This window comes from Patagioenas fasciata, chromosome 2 (assembly GCF_037038585.1).
Source record: "Patagioenas fasciata isolate bPatFas1 chromosome 2, bPatFas1.hap1, whole genome shotgun sequence".
Lineage (NCBI taxonomy): Eukaryota > Metazoa > Chordata > Aves > Columbiformes > Columbidae > Patagioenas > Patagioenas fasciata.
In genome coordinates, this window is record NC_092521.1 from 151,163,814 (window position 1) to 151,183,608 (window position 19,795).

Below are 19,795 nucleotides of genomic sequence, written 5' to 3' on the forward strand. Positions count from 1 at the left end.
CTGTTGTAAGAGTGGTTTGAATCTTATCTTTTGCAGACGAGCTAAAGAATAAACTTTGCTTTCAAATACATGCAGGTCTTAGCCATGATACCTGTATACACAACCACGAGATAAAGTTAATATTTATTCCACAAGTGGAAGGAGAACACAACACTGATAAAGAGCTGCTTTTTCAGTAGAGTTGATATAAAACACTGCTGCCTGTCAATCACATTATAAAGTGGTTAACATTTGTTTTATTAAAATGGGCACAAACTCCCCAACAAATATGATAACTAAATATTTCAGTTAGGTGTCTTTCTGCAGCTTTCTGTATCATGTTTCATTAATCACTGTCAGCTTTGCATCATATTATAACGGCGTTGGCAACCCAGCACCTCTTCTTGAGCTCTGCTGACTTACAGAAGTCTGCAGTGTGGATCTGAGAGAAGGATTGTGCCTCGTGGGTGTGATTACTCTTTCTTATGCCTAAAGGAAATAAAATAGTCAGACATATTGTTTCTATTGCATCTGGGCTGTTTGATGATCTGCCATGGTGATGAATACATTTAAATGAGAGCAGAACACATTTTCACCGGGGGCCACATCAGTCTTGCGGTTGCTTCAAAGGGCCAAATGTCATTTTAGTGTAACTACATTTATACAGTCCTAAAATGACATTCGGCCCTTTGAAGGCAACCGCGAGACTGATGTGACCCCTGGTGGAAGTGAGTTTGACAGGCCTGGACTTGACCTTTCCGTGTATCCTACTCAGTGTCTGGTGATTGAAAAGAAATGCAGATTTGGATTGTTCTTCTTCGTGATTGCTTAACTCTCATTTTGTTAGTAAAAGGTAGGTGACTTTGAGAGCTGATATGTAAGAACTCTGCATGGTTAATTTATATGAACTAGTAGAATAAGAGATTTTTCCACATATTAACTGTATTAATTTGACGGAAAGGCATGAATTTAGGAGAATCCACTATCTAAGTTTCATCAGTGTTAGCTGAAAGTCAGGATTTTTTCTAATAAGGTTTCCATATCTGTGTATGATTAGCAATGAAGTGTTAAGATTGAGAGGATGATGTGGTTAAAAAGAAAATGTATATGGCTTTATTTGGGTATGTAAAGGTGCACATGCTTCTGGTCATCCAGTCTGGAAGCAGCTGTATGAACCTCTCTTAACCAGCTCACAGTAACTTCCAGCACTGGAACATTCTGACAGAAGGAAAGTGACAGGAAACAAACACACTCCAAAAGATATGAAAGAAACAGAAGGGCATAAAAGTGATGATGTTTATAAAGACTAGTGAGGTTCCTGTCCCTTCAGTTGCTGATGTTTACTTCCTGCATCTTTAATAATGGATTACCATTGTAAAGTAATGTGTGGGAATGGCATTTCACAGTAGAAAAAGAAACAAGTGCTTGCAAATAAACTAAGGAGGAAACACTGCTGTGCCAAGAGATTGTGTGTGTAGTGCTTTAGTGACCACTCCACAGATACAGTACGTCTCACTGGAATTTTTTCAAGGCAATATACTTAAACCAGTCTATTTTGAAAAATACTTCTCGAGTGTCCTCTAACAATGTGTCTAGACCCACAGTCAGCGACAGCTTTGAGCTGTATGCACCTTCTCCTGCAGGAACCTCCTCCAAAAAGGCAAAGAGAAAACTCAGAAAATTAGGCATCTATTTGACCAGTCAAGGTGACCAATTTTTTAATAGAAAAAACTCAAGGCAACTAGATATATCAGACCAGAAATAGCAGTGTTTGTGCCTAATTCTTGTGTTCTGTGTCCTTGCAGGGCAGGTCTTGATTTGATCCAGCTTAGTGAATTTTGAAGTTGTATCAAGCTTTCCACAGTCTTCTTTGGTTCTTGGGAATTTTGTTTCCTGGCTTCTGGATCTGCTCCAGGTCTCCTGCTATCTCCCAGATGTCTTCCTGAGCTTGCTCAGAGGTCCATTGACAGGCAGGGCAATATCTCTTCTGCCACAGAAGTCTACTTTAACACCATCTTTTCTTAAATAATTGTATCTTTAGTGTTTTACAATATAGCTAATACCAGATGTCACATGGAGTTTGAGGATCCTCAAGAAAATCTCATCAGCATGAGAAACTGTGGAAGGAAAATATAATTTGACGCCTAAGGAGAAATGAATTTTGCTGGTTTTCATTTCCTACAAATGGAGTATTCAGAGAAAACATTTGGTCATTGAAGCTCCTTTGATGACAAACCCAAACTCAAACTCTGCTCTTAGGTCTTGTAAATCAATGGGTTTGTTCCTTTAGAACAGGGATGGGGAACCTTCTCGTTTCTGGAGCCATGGAGACCGTACAAGCCTGTACTGGTCTGTGCATTAATGGAGTCCCAGGGATGTCAGCCAGTGACCGCCCAGCCTGGGTGAAATGAACATCCTGCTCTAGAAAATTCAGTAGCAGAAGTGTATGATATTATTATAAGAGCACCATTAGTAGTCTTTAATGTTGTTAAAACAGCTAGTAAGACAAAAGAGATCACATACCAGCACATTTCATTTTATGGTGCTTTAGTATAGAAACTTGCTATGTGATTAGAGATAAAAAAACCCTAAATTAATGAGATCTTTTTATCTTGTTCAATCCACAGTGTAGCACACATGAACTAACAGTTACAATATCATATTAACCACATGTGTTATGCGATACAAAGGGGAAAACAATGAAGCATCCATTTGTGAACATTAAGACATTTATCTGTGAAATTACAGTTACGTTGCTGTCTACTGTTTAGTGCATTTCTCAAAAAGCAAAGTGTAGTGATCTGTAAATATGCTATGGATATACAGCTTATTCCTCACATTAAACAACTGCTAGCAGAGTGAATTGTAATTTGCTCAAGTCCACTCCATTTTTGTTCACTGCTTTTTGATCCAGAGAAGAGCTTTGCATTCTTTTCATGTAGTACCTTAATAAATTAATAACTTGAATTTATACAAGTGAGCAAACATAGTGCAGCTGCTATAGATGACTAAGTCTTATAGTTCTGTTGAAAATTTCATATGCATTGTTTTTCTTAAAGGTGCAACTTTTCACATCATGCAAATGTATCAGAATATCTACTGTCTTTAGCTTAAAAGGAAGGAGATATTTTGGTTTTCTGACCACATTAAAGATGTTGAAAAGGTACTGTCTTTTTAAGTGGGGCTTATCATTCTCTGATCGGAAGTACAATGCTTGCCAGTGAATGAAGGAGGAGCAGAAAGGAAAGAACCAAATTTACTTTGAACTGGATTTGTGTTTTATCCATGGCAAGGCTTTTACTGTTTATAGTCTGACTATTTTAAGAACAAAAATACAAGCTTTGGCATAAGGTTTTGACCAGCTACCTTATTGCTGATCACTAGAAAATGCCTCTGACATTCGTAAAGGTTGTGGAAATTGTCTGTGAATGTTTTCAGCAGGAGAGGATGCAGCACTAACAAGGAAGGGAATTTGTGCCATCCCTGCTGGTTTTACTCATCAGCCTTTGTTAAAGGAAACATTGTGAGCCAGGATCAGGAGTTGGCTTTTGTATTAATATGTTCAACTCCACAGCACTCTGTGAAGCAAATTTTGTAATGAGAGCCTTGAAAATGTTCTTGACCTGTTATAGGAAAGGATTACCAGGAGGCAGGTCTTGCATCTATTTTCACAGTGTAAGCTTCCTGATAAATAGTGACCTTGAGATCTTTGGTACTGCCTGTTCTGAACGTCTTTGATAAGGGTAAAGAACTGAATGGCTTTAGATTTACAAAAAGATAATAACCACCTGATGATTTTTAAGAAACAAGTAATTAGCTTAGCCAAAGAAGCTGGAAGATTTATAATCTTCAGTCTAAACTACTAGCAGCAGGCGTCTTAAGGATCTGTGAATTAAGCTTTCTGCCACAAAACCACCTCAAATTTGAATGAAGAGCTCAGCAAGATTGGTTTGCTTATGGAGAAAAACGTCTGATGAACTTACCTCATTTTTATCTAGTGAGGGGTGTAGTTATTTAAACGTATCTATGAGGATGCAATTCTTGAAATGGCTGTATTAACTACTGGGTAGCAGACTCTGAAAGAGATGGCACTGTGCCTGTCCCCACACTCGGGGATTTTCAGAATTTTAGGAATCTCTCATAGGATTCTGTAGTGGTGAGTTCTCAGTTTTGGTGCCACTAAAGCAACCATGTGACATAAGCTTAAGCATGAATAGTTGACAAACAGGAGACATGTCACTGCTGGTTGTCTGGGGACAGATTGATGGGCTTTTTGTTTAACAGCTTACATAGTCACAGTGTGCTCTGAACGAGCTCTGCTTGGTCAGAGTTTGACAGCAGAGGGTCAGATGTTTTGCTGACACTCTTTCTAGTTCTGCTAATCTCAGCAGGATTCGTGGGGGTATTAGTGCAGTAAGTGGTTTATTAGAAGAGATAATTAGCGCAAAGCAGATGAGGATTTCATAAATAAGGAGACTTGCTCTGCATCACTGAAACCTGCTTATATGACCTGGCAAGTCCCCTTGTTGCACTTTCTTACCTCTCCTCTCGGTGGTGCTTCGTACATCCATCAGCACACACCCAGGATGGACAAATTCAGTTGAGAAACAGCCATGTATGAGGAGACGTACCTGGACGGTATGGTGATACGAACAAAAGCACTTCAAAAAGCAACAGACGTACACAGTTTCAGTGTCTCCTGCAATGGGAGCTCCCAGGCAGTGGGAACAGACGTGGGCAGTGAGCTGGGGAGCGAGGAGGCACTGGGGAAAAGCAAACCTCAGCTGGTCTGTCAGAAGACTCCAGCTACCGTCCTTGGAACTGGCTGCAGTCAAAGACAGCTTTTTGATCGATAGTCCACCAAAAAATTGAGGTTTTCTCAGGTGGGAATTTAGATATGCAGGTGGAAGGAGAAAATAAAGCAAATGTATAGTATGAAAAATGTCAGAATCTAGGCTACATTTAAAGAAATAACAATTTTGTTTGCTCGTTCCAGGCTTGCCTACAGATTCACAGACAAAAGTTACTTTAAATCAATACATTTTCATCAAAGCAAGTCATATTTTTAGATTCTTTCCATGTTATTAAACTAGCATGAGACTTAGAGTCCAGTGCTGCTCACATGGGAATGAGTGAATGGTTCTGATTGTGGTGGGAAACCCACTGGGCTCCTGTTGCCTCCCTATACTGGGAACCTTCACTTGAACAGCATGTGATTTCCCTCCCACCTTCCCCGATCTACTCAAACTCTTGGAAATTATGGCAGCACAGTTTATCTGCTATACATTCATCCAGAAGGGGAACTTTAATTGGAGCACTGTTGAATTACCTTTGTACACAAAGTATTAAAACTAATCTAGGAAACTACTATATGGAGTAGGTTAGCATTAAGTCATGACCCATTTATCTTTGCTTACTTATGGTAGTTTTTACCAGGCACTGAGATAAAGCACATTTCAAACTCCTCTTCACAACTTCTTTTCTAGCCACACATCTGATAAATGTGCATTACATTAGTTGCCCACAATAAGAAGTTACTTTAAAGCTCTAGGGAAGATAACAAGAAAACTGCAATTTCAACATCACATTTTTGAAAGTAAATATAATTTGTTAAGGAACAAGGGCACCACTGTTTCCCTGATCACTCAGTACATGAGATTATCTGATCAGTAATTTGTTAATGTACCATCAGGTATGAATATTGCCATTTATTAGCCACAGACGCCCAGGTGAGGATTTGAAGCCAGGCTGCAGCACAATCTCCCTCTTGTATTTCCAATACCATTGGTACCTGGGGTTTACCTTCTAACTATCTAGCAAGCCTATGATCCTGTTAGCTGTCTCAGTGTGCAGACTAGCCTTCAGCCAGCGTGTGCTCTGGTACCAAGGTTTGTCACTTTACAGACTCCAAGTAGCTGGTGGCATGTTCACTGTTACTCCAGAAAAAGCAGATAAGACATAATCCCTGCACTGTAGGAGGGCAAGATACTTCATAAGATCTTGACCTCTTATCTTTCTCATGTAGCTTTCATATCACAATAAAAATCATCAGTCTGGAACAGAACAGTTTGACAGGATGACTCAGAAGAGCCACAAAATGACAGATGCTAGAAATAATAAATAAACAAACAGTGCTGGGTCATTGCTGTCAAAGCAGGATCCTTCACCCATTATTCCTGCGACTGATGCAGTCAGCTAATAGTTTGCAGTCCATGTTTTTCTGTTCACAGATTATTGATATGACATGAAAATTTAGTATGGTTTTCTTTATTTTCTAAGATTACACATTACATCTCAGGATGTAACTTCTATAGCAGCAACCACATGCTTTACTTGCTGTTTCCAAGCTGGAGTCCTGGCCGGTCCTGTGAACCAGCACGCTCTGTCCCTCTGCTTCACATCCCCTTGCAGCATCACTCCTCTTCCTGCCTGCTGAGCTTCCCTGGGCTCTCAGCAATCTGTGTTTGCAACCAAACCCTCCTTTTGTCCATTTATATGGTGCCAACCCGCCCCCCCAAAAAAAGCCAAACCAAACCAAAACAAACACCCTCTGACCATACAGCTTAGTTCTATCCAGACGTGATGGTGCAGCCAGCAGTTGGGAGTTACCTGCAGTGGTCTCCAAGCAGTTCATTCAGCATGTACTGTGCCTTCTATTTATTCTGTAAAACGATGGCTATTGCATACCAACTTCAGTGCTGCCTGTAACTGTCTGTAGGTCAAAATTTTGCTTGAAGACAGCTGTGTATTACAGAAAAGCAGGTAGAGCACATGAAAGTGTTCTGTCTGATCTGCCTGTGAACAGAGCTGATGGCATGTCACTGAAAATGATGGTTTGATTATCCAACAACAGCACATGAGAGTGGATTGCATATGCTCAATGGTTTTAGCTGGGAGAAGAGCCAGAAGATGCTGAGGAAGATAGTTAAGTTTCCTCTTCCACTTTAGATCAGAGGCCCCATGTCTCAAACAGTGCCCTGATCTTCTACCAGGGCACTCTCTGGAGCTACCAGGCATTTTGGGGGTAGACAGGACAGGAGGAGGAGTCTTTCCAGTTGATATTGCCTTACTTGATACTCATAATTAAATATTAATTTGCTCAGGGGCTTGAATCCAGGGCTACATCTATATTAATAAATTACATAGCATCAGAGAGCATTCCTGGGTGCTGGCCCTCCATCCTCTGTCCTGCTGAATTGTTTTAGTAGTCCCTGGCCTGCCCTTGGCCCACGCTAACCTGAGTGCTCCTGGGCCGTTTCCCAGCGTGGTTCAGGGGTTGGCGCAGGCCATTACAGCAGTTGATTCACGTGCAGCGATCCTGTGTTGGGGGGTAATAGTGTGGGTGCTGGTTGTTCTCTGTCAGTTGGCGTCAGTGCCAGCGACAACCCTGGGCATATTTGATTTCCTAGTATAGATGCAGCCCACCAGCTCCACTTCTTTAGGTTGGACATTAGGAAAAGGTTCTTAACTCAGAGGGTGCTGGAGCACTGGAACAGACTCCCCAGGGAGGTGTCACGGCCCCAAGCCTGACGGTGTTCGAGATCAGACTGGACAACACCCTCAGACACATGGTATGAACTGTGGGGTTGTCATATGCAGGGACAGGAGTTGGAGTCAATGATCCTTGTGGGTCCTTCCAACTCAGGACATTCTGAGATTCTATGATTCTTACCTCCTGTGAGAAATCTCTCTAATTTGTGCAATAGCTAGTTCAACCCAGTGCAAAAAAGGGGGACTGAGCATTGTCTACCCATGAACCAGGGCAGGGATTTGAATCGAGAACTCTCAGATCTTCTGATAGAGGGTACCTGTTGTCAGACAATATGTGCATACTTAGGCAATTTGGTCTCATACTGTAGCAGTTCAACTCTTTTGTGGTGAACTTTGACAGTACGTGAGTCAGCGGTACAGGAAGGAGAATGACCCTCCAGCCTGGTGAGTAAACGTGTCCTTGGGAGGAGAAACTCCTGGGCACTTGTCTCTGCTTTGATACAGCAGAAGGGAGCACCTTCTGCTGGTGTTGAGGTGGTGAGCAGTACAGATGTGGATTCACATCAAGACACAAAGATGAGGGAATTGTAACTCTGGAGCTCATGTTCTTGTTGACTACTTTTATGCCACAGCATGTGGAAAGGAGATTTTTCAGCACTGCACATCTTATCCAGCTTTCCTTACAGCTTCTCAGAAAATGATTTAAAAAAAAACCCAAAGCTAAAAACATTGTAAAGGTTGGATTACATGTAGGCCTACATGTTCAAGGTAGAAATGGTGGCAGTGTTGAACACTTGTTTGTGTGAAAAAGATGAAAAAAGAAAAAAAAAGAAATGTGGTTTGGTCTAAATTGGAGGGGGTTTGACTGCTGTACTGCAAAATGTTATTTGTTTCGCTGTGCTTAGATCAATAATGTAATAGCAGCCCGCCCCTTTCCCTTAGAAGACTGTCGCACAGGCAGCACTTAATGAGTTAGTACTAGAAAATATGGAATGGGCCCCGCGTTGTAACATCCAGAAAAGGCTCACATGTTGGCTTTCAGTAAAATCATCAAGAATTGACTTTGGAGAGCCAAAATACGAAGGAAAGTTTCTAGCAGTTCTCAGCTGGTTTGTCCAATTTGTGGGATTCTTAAATCTTCAAAAACACGTATGATGAGGCTTTCCTCAAATGGCACACTACACCTGTGAAAAGATGAATGTTTTCCAGTTCATTACAAAAAATAATACCTTTTCCTTCCCTTCAAAACCAGCTAAGTATTGATTGGCATTCACAACAGGGAGGAAAAAAGCCTTCACTTACTGATTTTTAGTGTTCTAAAACTGAGGAGCTACTGGTGCTGCCCCGGAACAGTAGTGCTGTGGCTGAGCAGTGCGGAGAGAGCCGCCTGCCTCGCCGTCTGTCTGTCCTGCATGAAGTCTTTGGGAAGCTGCTTCTGACATAAAACACTTAGCATCTGTAAAGGGAGAGCTGAACATCTATCAAACATGGAAAGATCAAAAACTGTGACTCCCTGTGGAGGAACTGTTGGGAGAGAAACAGCTGAATAATGTTGAACATATGCAGATCTCTGACTTCACCTAATGCACACTGCGAAGGCTGTGTTTGTAGTCAAATGATGAGTCATTTTGTGGATGTGGAAAAGCTTTTGTGCTTCTGCCTTAAAAGACACTGCTCTATTATTTGTTTGAGAGGCAATGCCAGTTGATTCTGTCTTCTCTTATACAAATGTAAGCATAAATATTAATCTGGGGTATGATTTTTTTTTCTGAAAAGGCAGGCCTGGCAGTGGAACAGCTTGGGGGGTGGCTTGGTGCTTGGTATCCTGAACAAACTCAAGAGCTGACAAGCGCATTTAAGAACTCAACTTTCTGAAAAAAATCAAGTTCCCTTAACCTCAGTGGTAATTTGTCCCTTCATATCCAGAGTATTCACTGGACATGCTCATCCTCAGGAATTAGGAACCGCTGTGTTTTTGAGGACAAAATCACTGAAATAGCTCACCTCTTCGGTTCGAAATGCTCCTCACCGCAATCTTTAAAAAAAGCCTTTAAACTTCATATACTTCACAAACATCATATACTTCCAAAGCCTTGGGTGCATGAAAACTTCCCAGATAGCCTTTCCTCACTGCCCAGCCTCATTAACTTGGCAGCACCAAGGCAGGAGCAGCCCCTGCAGCCTGCTTTTCTCACCGGAAAACACCAGGAGAAGGTTGGATGCTTCTGTCAGATCCCCTGCTGCAGGCAACACAGAGATATACTGCGCTATGTGAAGACTCAAACTATCCCTTCTCCTGAGCTGATTTCCTCAAATGTTGGTTGCCCTCATGCTCTCAACAGGACCCTTTTCTGCTTTACCATGTGTTGATAGATAGAAAATGCAAATGGTATTTCCCTGAACAGTTGTTGACAGGAGTAAACCTATCCTAATAGTAAGTGCAAATATTAGTATAGTGAGTGCTAGCTGTTCAGTGGCTGTTACATGGTATATGTGCCTGACAAATGATGTGGCTTTTCTTATGATGATTCTATCCCAGCTCAAAAAACACGTTATTGCCCCTAAACAAGTCAGGAAACACTTAATTAGCAAAGTGCCTTCCACAGTTATTTCTATGAGGAGTATTGTCTCAGAAGCATCAAACTGAGTCGGAAAAATATCCAAGAAGTGCTAATTTTTCTCTGGTAATAGTACGGTTGGGGATGAGCAGCCAGACAGGATCAAAACAAAATGAAATCTCACGCATGTGGTTGCTGTTTTATGGAAATGACCTTCCCTTTTCCAAAGACATAAGTCTTCCATTGGGAGCTGGAAGGTACAAAACAGCTTGACAACACAGCATGTGAATGTGTGTCTCTGACATAAACATAGCTAATATTTTCTATTATTGCTGCTCTCTGGGCAATAATCAGTCCATTTAAATACGATGAATATTAAAATAATAACGTTTCAAATTTCCCTCCTTTACATGCTGTCAGGGAAAAGAATGTTGATAATTTTTTTCAATAATCTCATAGAGAAATGAAATAAAATGAAAGTCCAGTTCCTGTGACACAACTAGTGCTCTTTTTAATTCTGCGCTGTCTGAATTTTTCAGGGTTTTGAAGGTATTCCTGTCCCGAACCGCTCAGCGTATTCCATACATGACAGGGGGGCGAGTGATGAGGATGCTGGCTGTTATTCTCTTGGTAGTCTTTTGGTTTCTCGTTGGCTGGACTTCTGCAATAACCCAAAATCTGGAGAGAAACATTCCGCTTATTGGCCAAGGGCAAACATCTGACCACCTGATCTTCAATATGTGCCTCATAGACCGCTGGGATTACATGATGGCCGTTGGTATGTTCATTTTCTAGCTTACCTTTTATTTCTAAAATAAAACTTCATTTTCTTTTCATTTTTCTTCTTTTAGAATATCTCAAAGTTTTGTCAGAGTGTGTAATATCACGTGAAAAGCTTCTAGGGGAATGAAATATTAGCATATGTTTTTTAAATGGGCTGAGAAGTAAAACGTAATTAAAATATATTGAAGTTTTTATGACTTTCAAAGGTTTGTAACTTGGATTGTAGTAACAAAGTGATGGGTGCTCAAGAAATTCATCTTTGAAGGCAGAAGATATCTCGCTCTTCTACGCTATTAAAGTGAGAAATTGTTGCTAGAATAACAGATGTTTTTTGCTCCTGCACCACAGAACTGGGCAGAGCTTTTGTGTGTGAGGAGGGAAAGAACTTGCAAGATTGCTCTTTCCTGACCTTACAGGAATTAGTATCAGAGTAATGCAAGTAGGAAATGCACATCAAGCATCTCAACTGAATGTATTTGTTGGATGTGCTCTCAGTGCATGGGATGGGCAGGAGCTAAAAAATGACACCCTGAAGAACTCATATCATGGAGTAAAAGGACGCATTTTGGTTTCCTTGATTTTGGAACGAACAGTGGATAACCCATGCCAGGGTTCAGTTGTGCAGTATCATGTTCTCCCTCCCAGTGCCCAGACAGCTTCGGTGCTTCTGCACCCAGAGCTGTTGTTTCTAGTACAGCCCAGGTGTGCCGCCCACTATCTCAAGTACATCAGTGTTTCACAATCTGAAATAAATTCTTACCTCGCTGCCCTTTTCCTGCTTCTCCATGGTCATCCCACTGACAGAGCTCCACTGCTGAGGATCAGGGAGAGGTAATGGTGGCTCCTTCACACAAGAATGCAGGGGACTTGTCCCTTTAAGAAGGACAAGGAATTACGGGAGCGAGTCCAGCAGCAGGCTATGAGGATGATCAGGGATCTGGAGCATCTTTCTTATGAGGAAAGACTGAGAGAACTGGGTCTGTTCAGCCTGGAGAAGAGAAGGCTGAGAGGGGATCTTATCAGTGCTTGTAAATATCTCAAAGGTCAGTGTCAAGAGGATGAGGGGCAACAAGCACAGACTGATGCACAGGAGGTTCCATCTAAATGTGAGAAGGAACTTCTTTACTTTGGGGGTGCCAGAGCACTGGAACAGGCTGCCCAGAGAGGTTGTGGAGTCTCCTTCTCTGGAGACATTCAAAATCCACCTGGACGCCTTTCTGTGTTATTTGCTTTAGGTTAACCTGCCCGAGCAGGTGGGTTGGACTAGGTGATCTCCCGAGGTCCCTTGCCACCTCAACCGTTCTGTGGTTTCCTCTTCTTAGAAGCAGCCTGGGGGTATAAGGAGCATTTTCTCTGAGAGTGCTATACAGAAAGCCAGTGCATGGTAATGCACGGCAGTTTTAAAGGGCAAACCACTGCTGCCAGCTTCTCCAAGGACTTCCTGTGGCTCTAAGCTGTCCCTGTGCTCTGCTCCTCCCTTCTTCAGGCAAGATCTCAGAGGCAGTGGGCACACCGGTAGCCCCTGCATCAATGTGCTCGCTAGTACAGCACACCAAGGAGTGTAAGAGTATAAAGTAGTATGCTTTGAAGTGTGCCTCGATTTGAGCCCTTTTGGAGGAATGTACGGATAACACATAACTCTACTTTGCGATAATGGAATAGTATTATTGCCAGAGATGTTGTAAAATGAATAATAAAAGATAATTAAATGTAGAACACTTGATGATGTCATCTGTACTCACCAATTTTGCATCAAAATCTTACCGCATTTCACAGCCAGTAATATAGTTTTATTAACATTTTGATGGTGGTTGTTGCATTGGCCAACAAATGTTTTTATTCTCTGAATTTTGTAGCTATGGTAGTGAAGTGATTAACAATTCAGATCTTAGAACCTAATTATGATCAGTAGTCCCTTTTGGGTAAGAAATTACATAAGCTGCTGTCTGCCCAGTGTTGGAAACTTTTAAAGGTATATTTACATCTAGAGGGGTTTTTAATTTTTTCAAAAGGGCAGTAGAGGCAAAGCCAACCTGAACAAAATTGGGCAGAATTTCTTATATTCTGCCATTTTTCCTTCTTGCACAAACTACCTTATAAGCAGAGTAACAGTTGTGCAAGTCCTCAGCAAACTATGCAGCCACGTTAGTGGTACGAGGAGATGTACACCTATGAGTCTATACTAATGTGTGTGCGTATATATATATATTTATATTTATATATGTGTGTGCGTATATGCACTTCAAGATTTTTATTGTCAACAGCAGTTTGAAAAGCTTACAGCCGGTAGGACCTAGTTCCAAAATTAGATGCTTTGTCTAAGAGATATGTCAGGAGAAATACCCATAATGCAGAACCTCTTTTATTCCTGTAATTGACTGGGAGCAGCCATGCAAAAGATTCTATCTGATAAATTAATTGATAGATTATGATATTTTATTTAAAATGCTAAAATAAAAAAGCTGGATGATAATTTATGAAGGGCTTATTATTGCATTTAATTTAGTCAGGCATGGTGGTTTATATAAAACTAGTGAGAGTTTTAGAATATACTCTGTCACCTGTAACCCCTGTTTTACTCGGCTGTCAACACGTTACTGAATTGTGGAGAGGAATTTTCAAGGTCGCAGATTAATGAAGTGAGAATTAACAAGATTCTGTTAGAAAGTCGTAATGAGATGAATCCTTTATGCTACCAGAGATTACTGGAGTTAGGATTTATGAAGCATTTTCCATACTAATCAGGCCACTTAGGTTCTATCTCTGGAGACTTGTATTGCAGTGAATGTTTTATATTTACATTTCCATTAAGTTTCAGAGGATGCTCTTTGGGAGAGAAGCAGGGTCTCAGACACAAAGGCTGTCACCATTTCTAGCATTGCCGCTATGTTCTGTGATATGCCGATGAGAAAATTAACATTCATTAAATCTTATTTTATCTATATAATGTAGTGTAAGTTAGCATGCATTTTTCTTGACATTGGATACTTTTGTCACTTCCCTAGATTCTTTCATTTCCTTTCTATTTGTTTCTGCATCACTTTCAAAGTTGGACCATCTGTCTCATTGACAAGCAGTGGCATGGTTGACAATCTGAGATTTTAGAGAAAGACCTGAGGGCTTGAAAACACTCACCCACAAAACCTTTTCCCTGTGGCCTGTCACAGCTAGACACTGAGTTAGGAAAAAAACAACCAACCAAACAAAACACAAACCGCAAGCCATAAACTTTTGGTACCCAAGGGCTTGCAGTGTCACAAGTCGACCTATTATTCTTTATCCTGAGGGAAAAATCCCATAAGTGAACAGATATCAATACAGGGTTTCAAATAACTTCCCACAAACTGGAAAGAAAAAAAAGAAAAAAAAAGGCAAAATAATAAGATTAATGAACAAAACCCCAGGCAGGAGAGAAAGGCAGGCAGGGAGATACACAAACAAAAAGCAGAGGTGAAATCTTGGCAGGTGGATGTTCCTGACTTCAGCAGGGCCAGGGTTTCACCCGGCATGGATAGGGTTTGAACTGAAGTTTTTAAAAATCTCCCCATGCATATATGTGTGGTTTTCAGTGTTTTATTTAAACCAGAAGCAAATGGCAGGTATTAACTAAGCACAGGGAGGTGTTTCTCCACAGCACCTGGTTGATTCCCAGCTGGCAGGAGCGGGGCTGCTGCCATAGCCCCCTAATCGGTGGGTCATATTCTGGGTCCTGGGCATCAAGAGGATTTCAAACACGAGGCTGTGTCATGGTTACTGCATACCCTCAGCCAGGAAAAGGAACAAAGTAAGTATTTCAGGCTCTTCCCAAGAGAATTCTCTCCCACTTTTCATTTGTTGATGTGTAACACATATAATCTTTGCGTCTGAAGAGCGTATGAGTTGGCAGGACAGGCTCTGATGTATTGGGCCTTAAGACTGCCTGTCCAGTTTTGAGCTAGAGCATTGTAATACAGCCTTATCATCTCTTTATTAAATTTTCTACGGGTCCTCTGCTGCATTCAGCAAATGAGTGATTATTATTTCTTTTTGTTATCCCCATTTGATGTGGCCTTATGCCATATATTTGGGTGTGTTATTCAGAGCACGCAATGAATAAAGAACTGTTCATTTCCAAATGAACGTCTTTAATCCATGTTCTCCTTAGCATCAATGTACAAAGATTGAAGCCAGAATTGTCAACTGTAGCTCTAATTTTTGGGTGTCTGTCTTGGGGCATTTAGGAACTAGTTTTTCAGAGTTCAGTTTAGAGCCTCCTCTGTGTGGAAAACACAACCAGGAGGCACTTGTTAGAATTCAGATCTCACATTAGATACTCAGAAAATGTACTATGTAAAAATAGTGATCGCTTGTGAAAAGCTTACTCTAAGTGTTAAGGCCAGGGTTGTATAAAGTGTTTGCAGCAGAAATAGGAAAAGAATCCTGGTTTACAAAGGAACCTTCAGCTCTGTCGGTTTCCTGCCTGTAACCCACCCCTCCCGCCACCATGTACATATATTATTCAATATATTCATCAATTATTTGGATGAGGGAATAGAACGTACTATCAGCAGGTTTGCTGATGACACCAAGCTGGAAGGAGTGGCTGACACACCAGAAGGCTGTGCTGCCATCCAGAGACCTGGACAGGCTGGAGAGTTGGGTGGGGAAAAATTTGATGAAATATAACAAGGCAAAGTGTAGAGTATTGCATCTGGGTAGGAACAACCGCAGGTTCCAGTACAAATTGGGGAATGACCTATTAGAGAGCAGTGTAGGGGAGAGAGACCTGGTGGTCCTGGTGCACAGTAGGATGACCACGAGCCAGCACTGTGCCCTTGTGGCCAGGAAGGCCAATGGCATCCTGGGGTGTATTAGAAGGGGGTTGGTTAGTAGGTCAAGAGAGGTTCTCCTTCCCCCCTACCATGCCCTGGTGAGACCACACCTGGAATATTGTGTCCAGTTCTGGGCCCCTCAGTTCCAGAAGGACAGGGAACTGCTGGAGAGAGTCCAGCGCAGGGCAACAAAGATGATTAAGGGAGTGGAGCATCTCCCTTATGAGGAAAGGCTGAGGAAGCTGGGTCTCTTTAGTTTGGAGAAGAGGAGACTGAGGGGTGACCTTATTAATGTTTACAAATGTATAAAGGGTGAGTGTCATGAGGATGGAGCCAGGCTCTTCTTGGTGATAACCAATGGTAGGACAAGGGGTAATGGGTTCAAACTGGAAGACAAGAGGTTCCACTTAAATTTGAGAAGAAACTTCTTCTCAGTAAGGGTATCAGAACACTGGAACAGGCTGACCAGGGGCTTTGTGGAATCTCCTACTCTGGAGACATTCAAAACCCGCCTGAACACATTCCTGTGTAGCCTCGTCTAAGTGTTCCTGCTCCAGCAGGGGGATTGAACCAGGTGATCTGTCAAGGTCCCTTCCAATCTCTAACATTCTGTGATTCTGTGATTTCACAGCCCACATCACCAACACTGTCTGCGGTTTATGTCCCTCATCTCTAGGACATGGTAAATCTGGAAAAGGTATGGGGAAGAGCAACAAAGGTGATGAATGGTGCAGAATGTCTCCTCTGTGAAAAAAAGACTAAATTGAGTGGGGCAATTCACTCCTCTGAGATTAGCTGTTTCGTCCAACTTAATTTAAAATAAAACGTGCTTAAGGGAGGTAGAGGATGGAGCTTGCTTTTTTTTTTTTAAAAAAAAAAAAAGTTGTTGGGTTTTCTTTAAGAATGACCCACCAACATTTTGCTTTTTTCTCAAAACCAGCTGGAACCCCCAGGCTGAGCAGTTTGGGTTGCATTACCCCCTGCAGTAATGTTGTTTTTTCTTGGTATCTGCTGCAGCGTGGGTGAAATCACCATAGCCTTTACTTAGGTGCCATTTTCTACAAAGTATTTGTGCTAAGGAAACCATGTTTGGGTTAGCTTAGCCCCACGGTTATATATTGGTAAATGCCACATTCACATTCTTTGCAAGCCACCTGCGGGAGAAGACAGCTTCAGGAGAGGCTGGAAGATGCTCAGACTTCCTCTTGTCTTTGCAGCACCCTTTTTTGAATCCACTTCTACTCCTCCAAGTCTTTCCAGCCCTTCAAGTAGTTTGCATACCATTGGCATTTGCTTGCAACCTCTTTAAGACGTGAGAGAAGAGGTCCCACACGCAGCTTGTTTACAGCTGCTGGCGGTAGATCTTTCTGACTCCGTTCTCCTCATTTCATCCACACACAAGTGAAGAGCGTGATGGGGCAGGTGGAGACATCGGTGTAGAGGAAGTATAAGGGCTAAGAGAAATGCAGAAATGGAGTTCTTGGTGATTGTAGACCTGAGTGCAGGCCTATGTTCATGCAGGCATGTTGCTCACTTTTAAGTCAGTGGCTATGTTCCCATGGAAGCAAAAACCATCTCTAGGTCACTCACAAGGCATGGGACCAAAGACCGTGGGTCAGCATGTCCCTTGTGTTACTTCAGATGGACCCATGAGGCAGTCTGGTGGCTGTGTGGGGGATGGAGCATGCTGTGCACCCCACCAGCCCATGGACCTGTGCTTTTCTTTTGGCATTGAACAGCGACAGGCCATGGAAGTTCTGGAAGAAAAAACAAGTCAGGATTCAGCACCATTAATTCTTATTCCACACAAAAGTTTCTGTATTGCTGTGCCTAGCTAATTAAAATGATGCTGAGATATAGTGAGATAGACAGATAAACCTCTAGTAATTTATACTTTGCCAGGAATAAGTCAGCACTAAGGACTGCTACATGTAATCACAGTTCATTGAAATATATGAAAATCCTTTCAGTTAAAGAAAAATTTCTCTGATGACATGGTGCAACTCTCCAGGTGGGAGATTGGACGCAGTGAGGCAGAAAGAGACCGCACTGGCTGGCAACAGAAGAGCAATTGAGGACACAGTTTTTTTCCTGTTTTAAGATGGCATGTGCCCTGCTTCAGCCAGCACCCTGAGTGAATGAATGGGTGGAAGAGCTGTGCTTCCAGATCCATAGCTCACTTCATTTCTGTAAAGGGGATTTAAAGTGTAGATATTAGTCTGATGAAATGAAGTGTGATGGAGAAGTAAATGAGTTGTTGTAGCTGTGTTATGGATGTCAGTAGAGTTGTAATCAGTAATTTGTGTCCAAAACCTGAGGAAAAAAAATGGTGTAACTGTTGGAACAGTACAATTTTCCCAACATTGCAAAGTTTGGAATACCAAATAATAGAATAGTTTGGGTTGGAAGGGACCTTCCGAGGTCATCTAGTCCAACCCCCTGCAATGAGCAGGGACATCTTCAACCAGATCAGGTTGCTAGAAGCCCCGTCCAGCCTGGCCTTGAATGTTTCCAGGGACAGGACATCTACCACCTCTCTGGGCAACCTGGGCCAGGGTTTCACCACCCTCATTGTGAAACATTTCTTCCCCATGTCTAGCCTAAATCTTCCCTTTTTTAGTTTAAAACCATTACCCCTTGTCCTGTCATAACAGGCTCTGCTAAAATGTCTGTCCCCATCTTTCTTACAGACCCCATTTAAGTACTGAAAGGCCGCAGTAAGGTCTCCACAGAGATTTCTCTTCCCCAGGCTGATCCACCCCAACTCTCTCAGCCAGTCCTCACAGCAGAGGTGTTCCATCCTTCTGGTCATTTTCTTGGCCCAAATAAACTTAGCCAAGTTGCAGCTGTCATGGGCTCTCCCTTATTAGTGTGAGGAAAAGACACAGAGCATGTCACTGTCTCTGGAGAGCAGGGACCTATTCTTGGCCTACAACAGTGATTTTTAAGCAAATAGGTGTGATCAGACATAGAACATCGCAGAGAATCATGAAAATGGGCTTTAATCCTCCAGAGCTGTTTTCTTTTTGCAGGTAGCTTTTGGGCAGCAGAGTGGGCATGGGTATCGTGGCTCCAGGGAGCTCCTCTCAGCAGCCCTAACCTGCAGCCATCTCCACCGAGAGGCTGGTCTGAGGAGCCACGTGAGACAGGCATTTCTGGCAGGGCAGGAGAGCTAAGAAGGAACCAGGACAGCCTGAAATAACTCACCTTCCCTTGCAGAACATGGCGGGAAGAAAACTCAGTTTGGGATTTAAGCTGTACACAAATACGGGTAAATTTATTTGCAGTGTCATCTTGCAGTGACAGGGTGGCATTATCCCCATTTTACACACCCAGAGCTGAGGCACAATAAGATTAGGGTTATATGGTCCATTTAATCTGAGTGCACATTTTGCAATGCCTTTGGCTCAGTTACAGAGCTTAGTCAGATCTATATATAACATGTTATATATGGTCTCACTGACTACAAATACTGCACGATGTACTTAGTTCTGCTGCAAATCACAGCAAAAATGCCTAGGTTGGCACCCAAATAGCAAGAGAAGTGCTCTCTGTGATCATCTCTATGAAGTTTGGCTTCAGTTGAAATTTTTTCATATACGTGGGAGCTTGAGGTACATACCAAGTTAGAATTCAGTTCTCCTGCATGTACACAACACTGCTTTTTTCACCTGCAGTTCTTTGACTCATTCACTAAATATCTAAATGTCATTTGCAATGAATTACAGAGCTTTCTTCGTTAGCCAACCTTGATTTACCTCTGGAATTGCTCTGTCCCATGCTTTAAATGAGTCTGGTCTCTTAAGAAACTGTATAGTTAACTGAAGATTATATATGCAAAAGAGAGCAAATTAAGGCTGCATATGTATTATTTTTCTTTTCATAGAATCATAGAACAGTTTGGGTTGGAATGGACCTCCAAAGGTCATCTAGTCCAACACCCTGCCATGAGCAGGGACATCTTCAACTAGATCAGGTTGCTCAGAGCCCCGTCCAGCCTGGCCTTGAATGTTTCCAGGGATGAGGCATCTACCACCTCTCTGGGCAACCCGTTCCATTGTCCCGCCACCCTCACTGTAAAAAATTTCATGCTCATGTCAAGCCTGAGGAATGCTGTCCAGTTCTTAGAGACAACAAAGCTGTAGAATTAAGGATGAAGTACTTTCCTAAGGC

The 19,795-nt window shown here is 42.1% G+C and overlaps 1 protein-coding gene across 2 annotated transcripts in view; it reads left to right on the plus strand.

Annotated features, from left to right (window-relative positions):
* The window catches only part of GPR158 (G protein-coupled receptor 158), a 197,280-nt gene that overhangs the window by 158,895 nt on the left and 18,590 nt on the right, over nt 1–19,795 (plus strand). For both annotated transcript variants that reach the window (XM_065832282.2, XM_065832283.2), the window contains exon 7: nt 10,568–10,806. In XM_065832282.2, the coding sequence (XP_065688354.1) occupies nt 10,568–10,806 (239 nt within the window). The remainder of the gene's footprint in view (nt 1–10,567; nt 10,807–19,795) is intronic.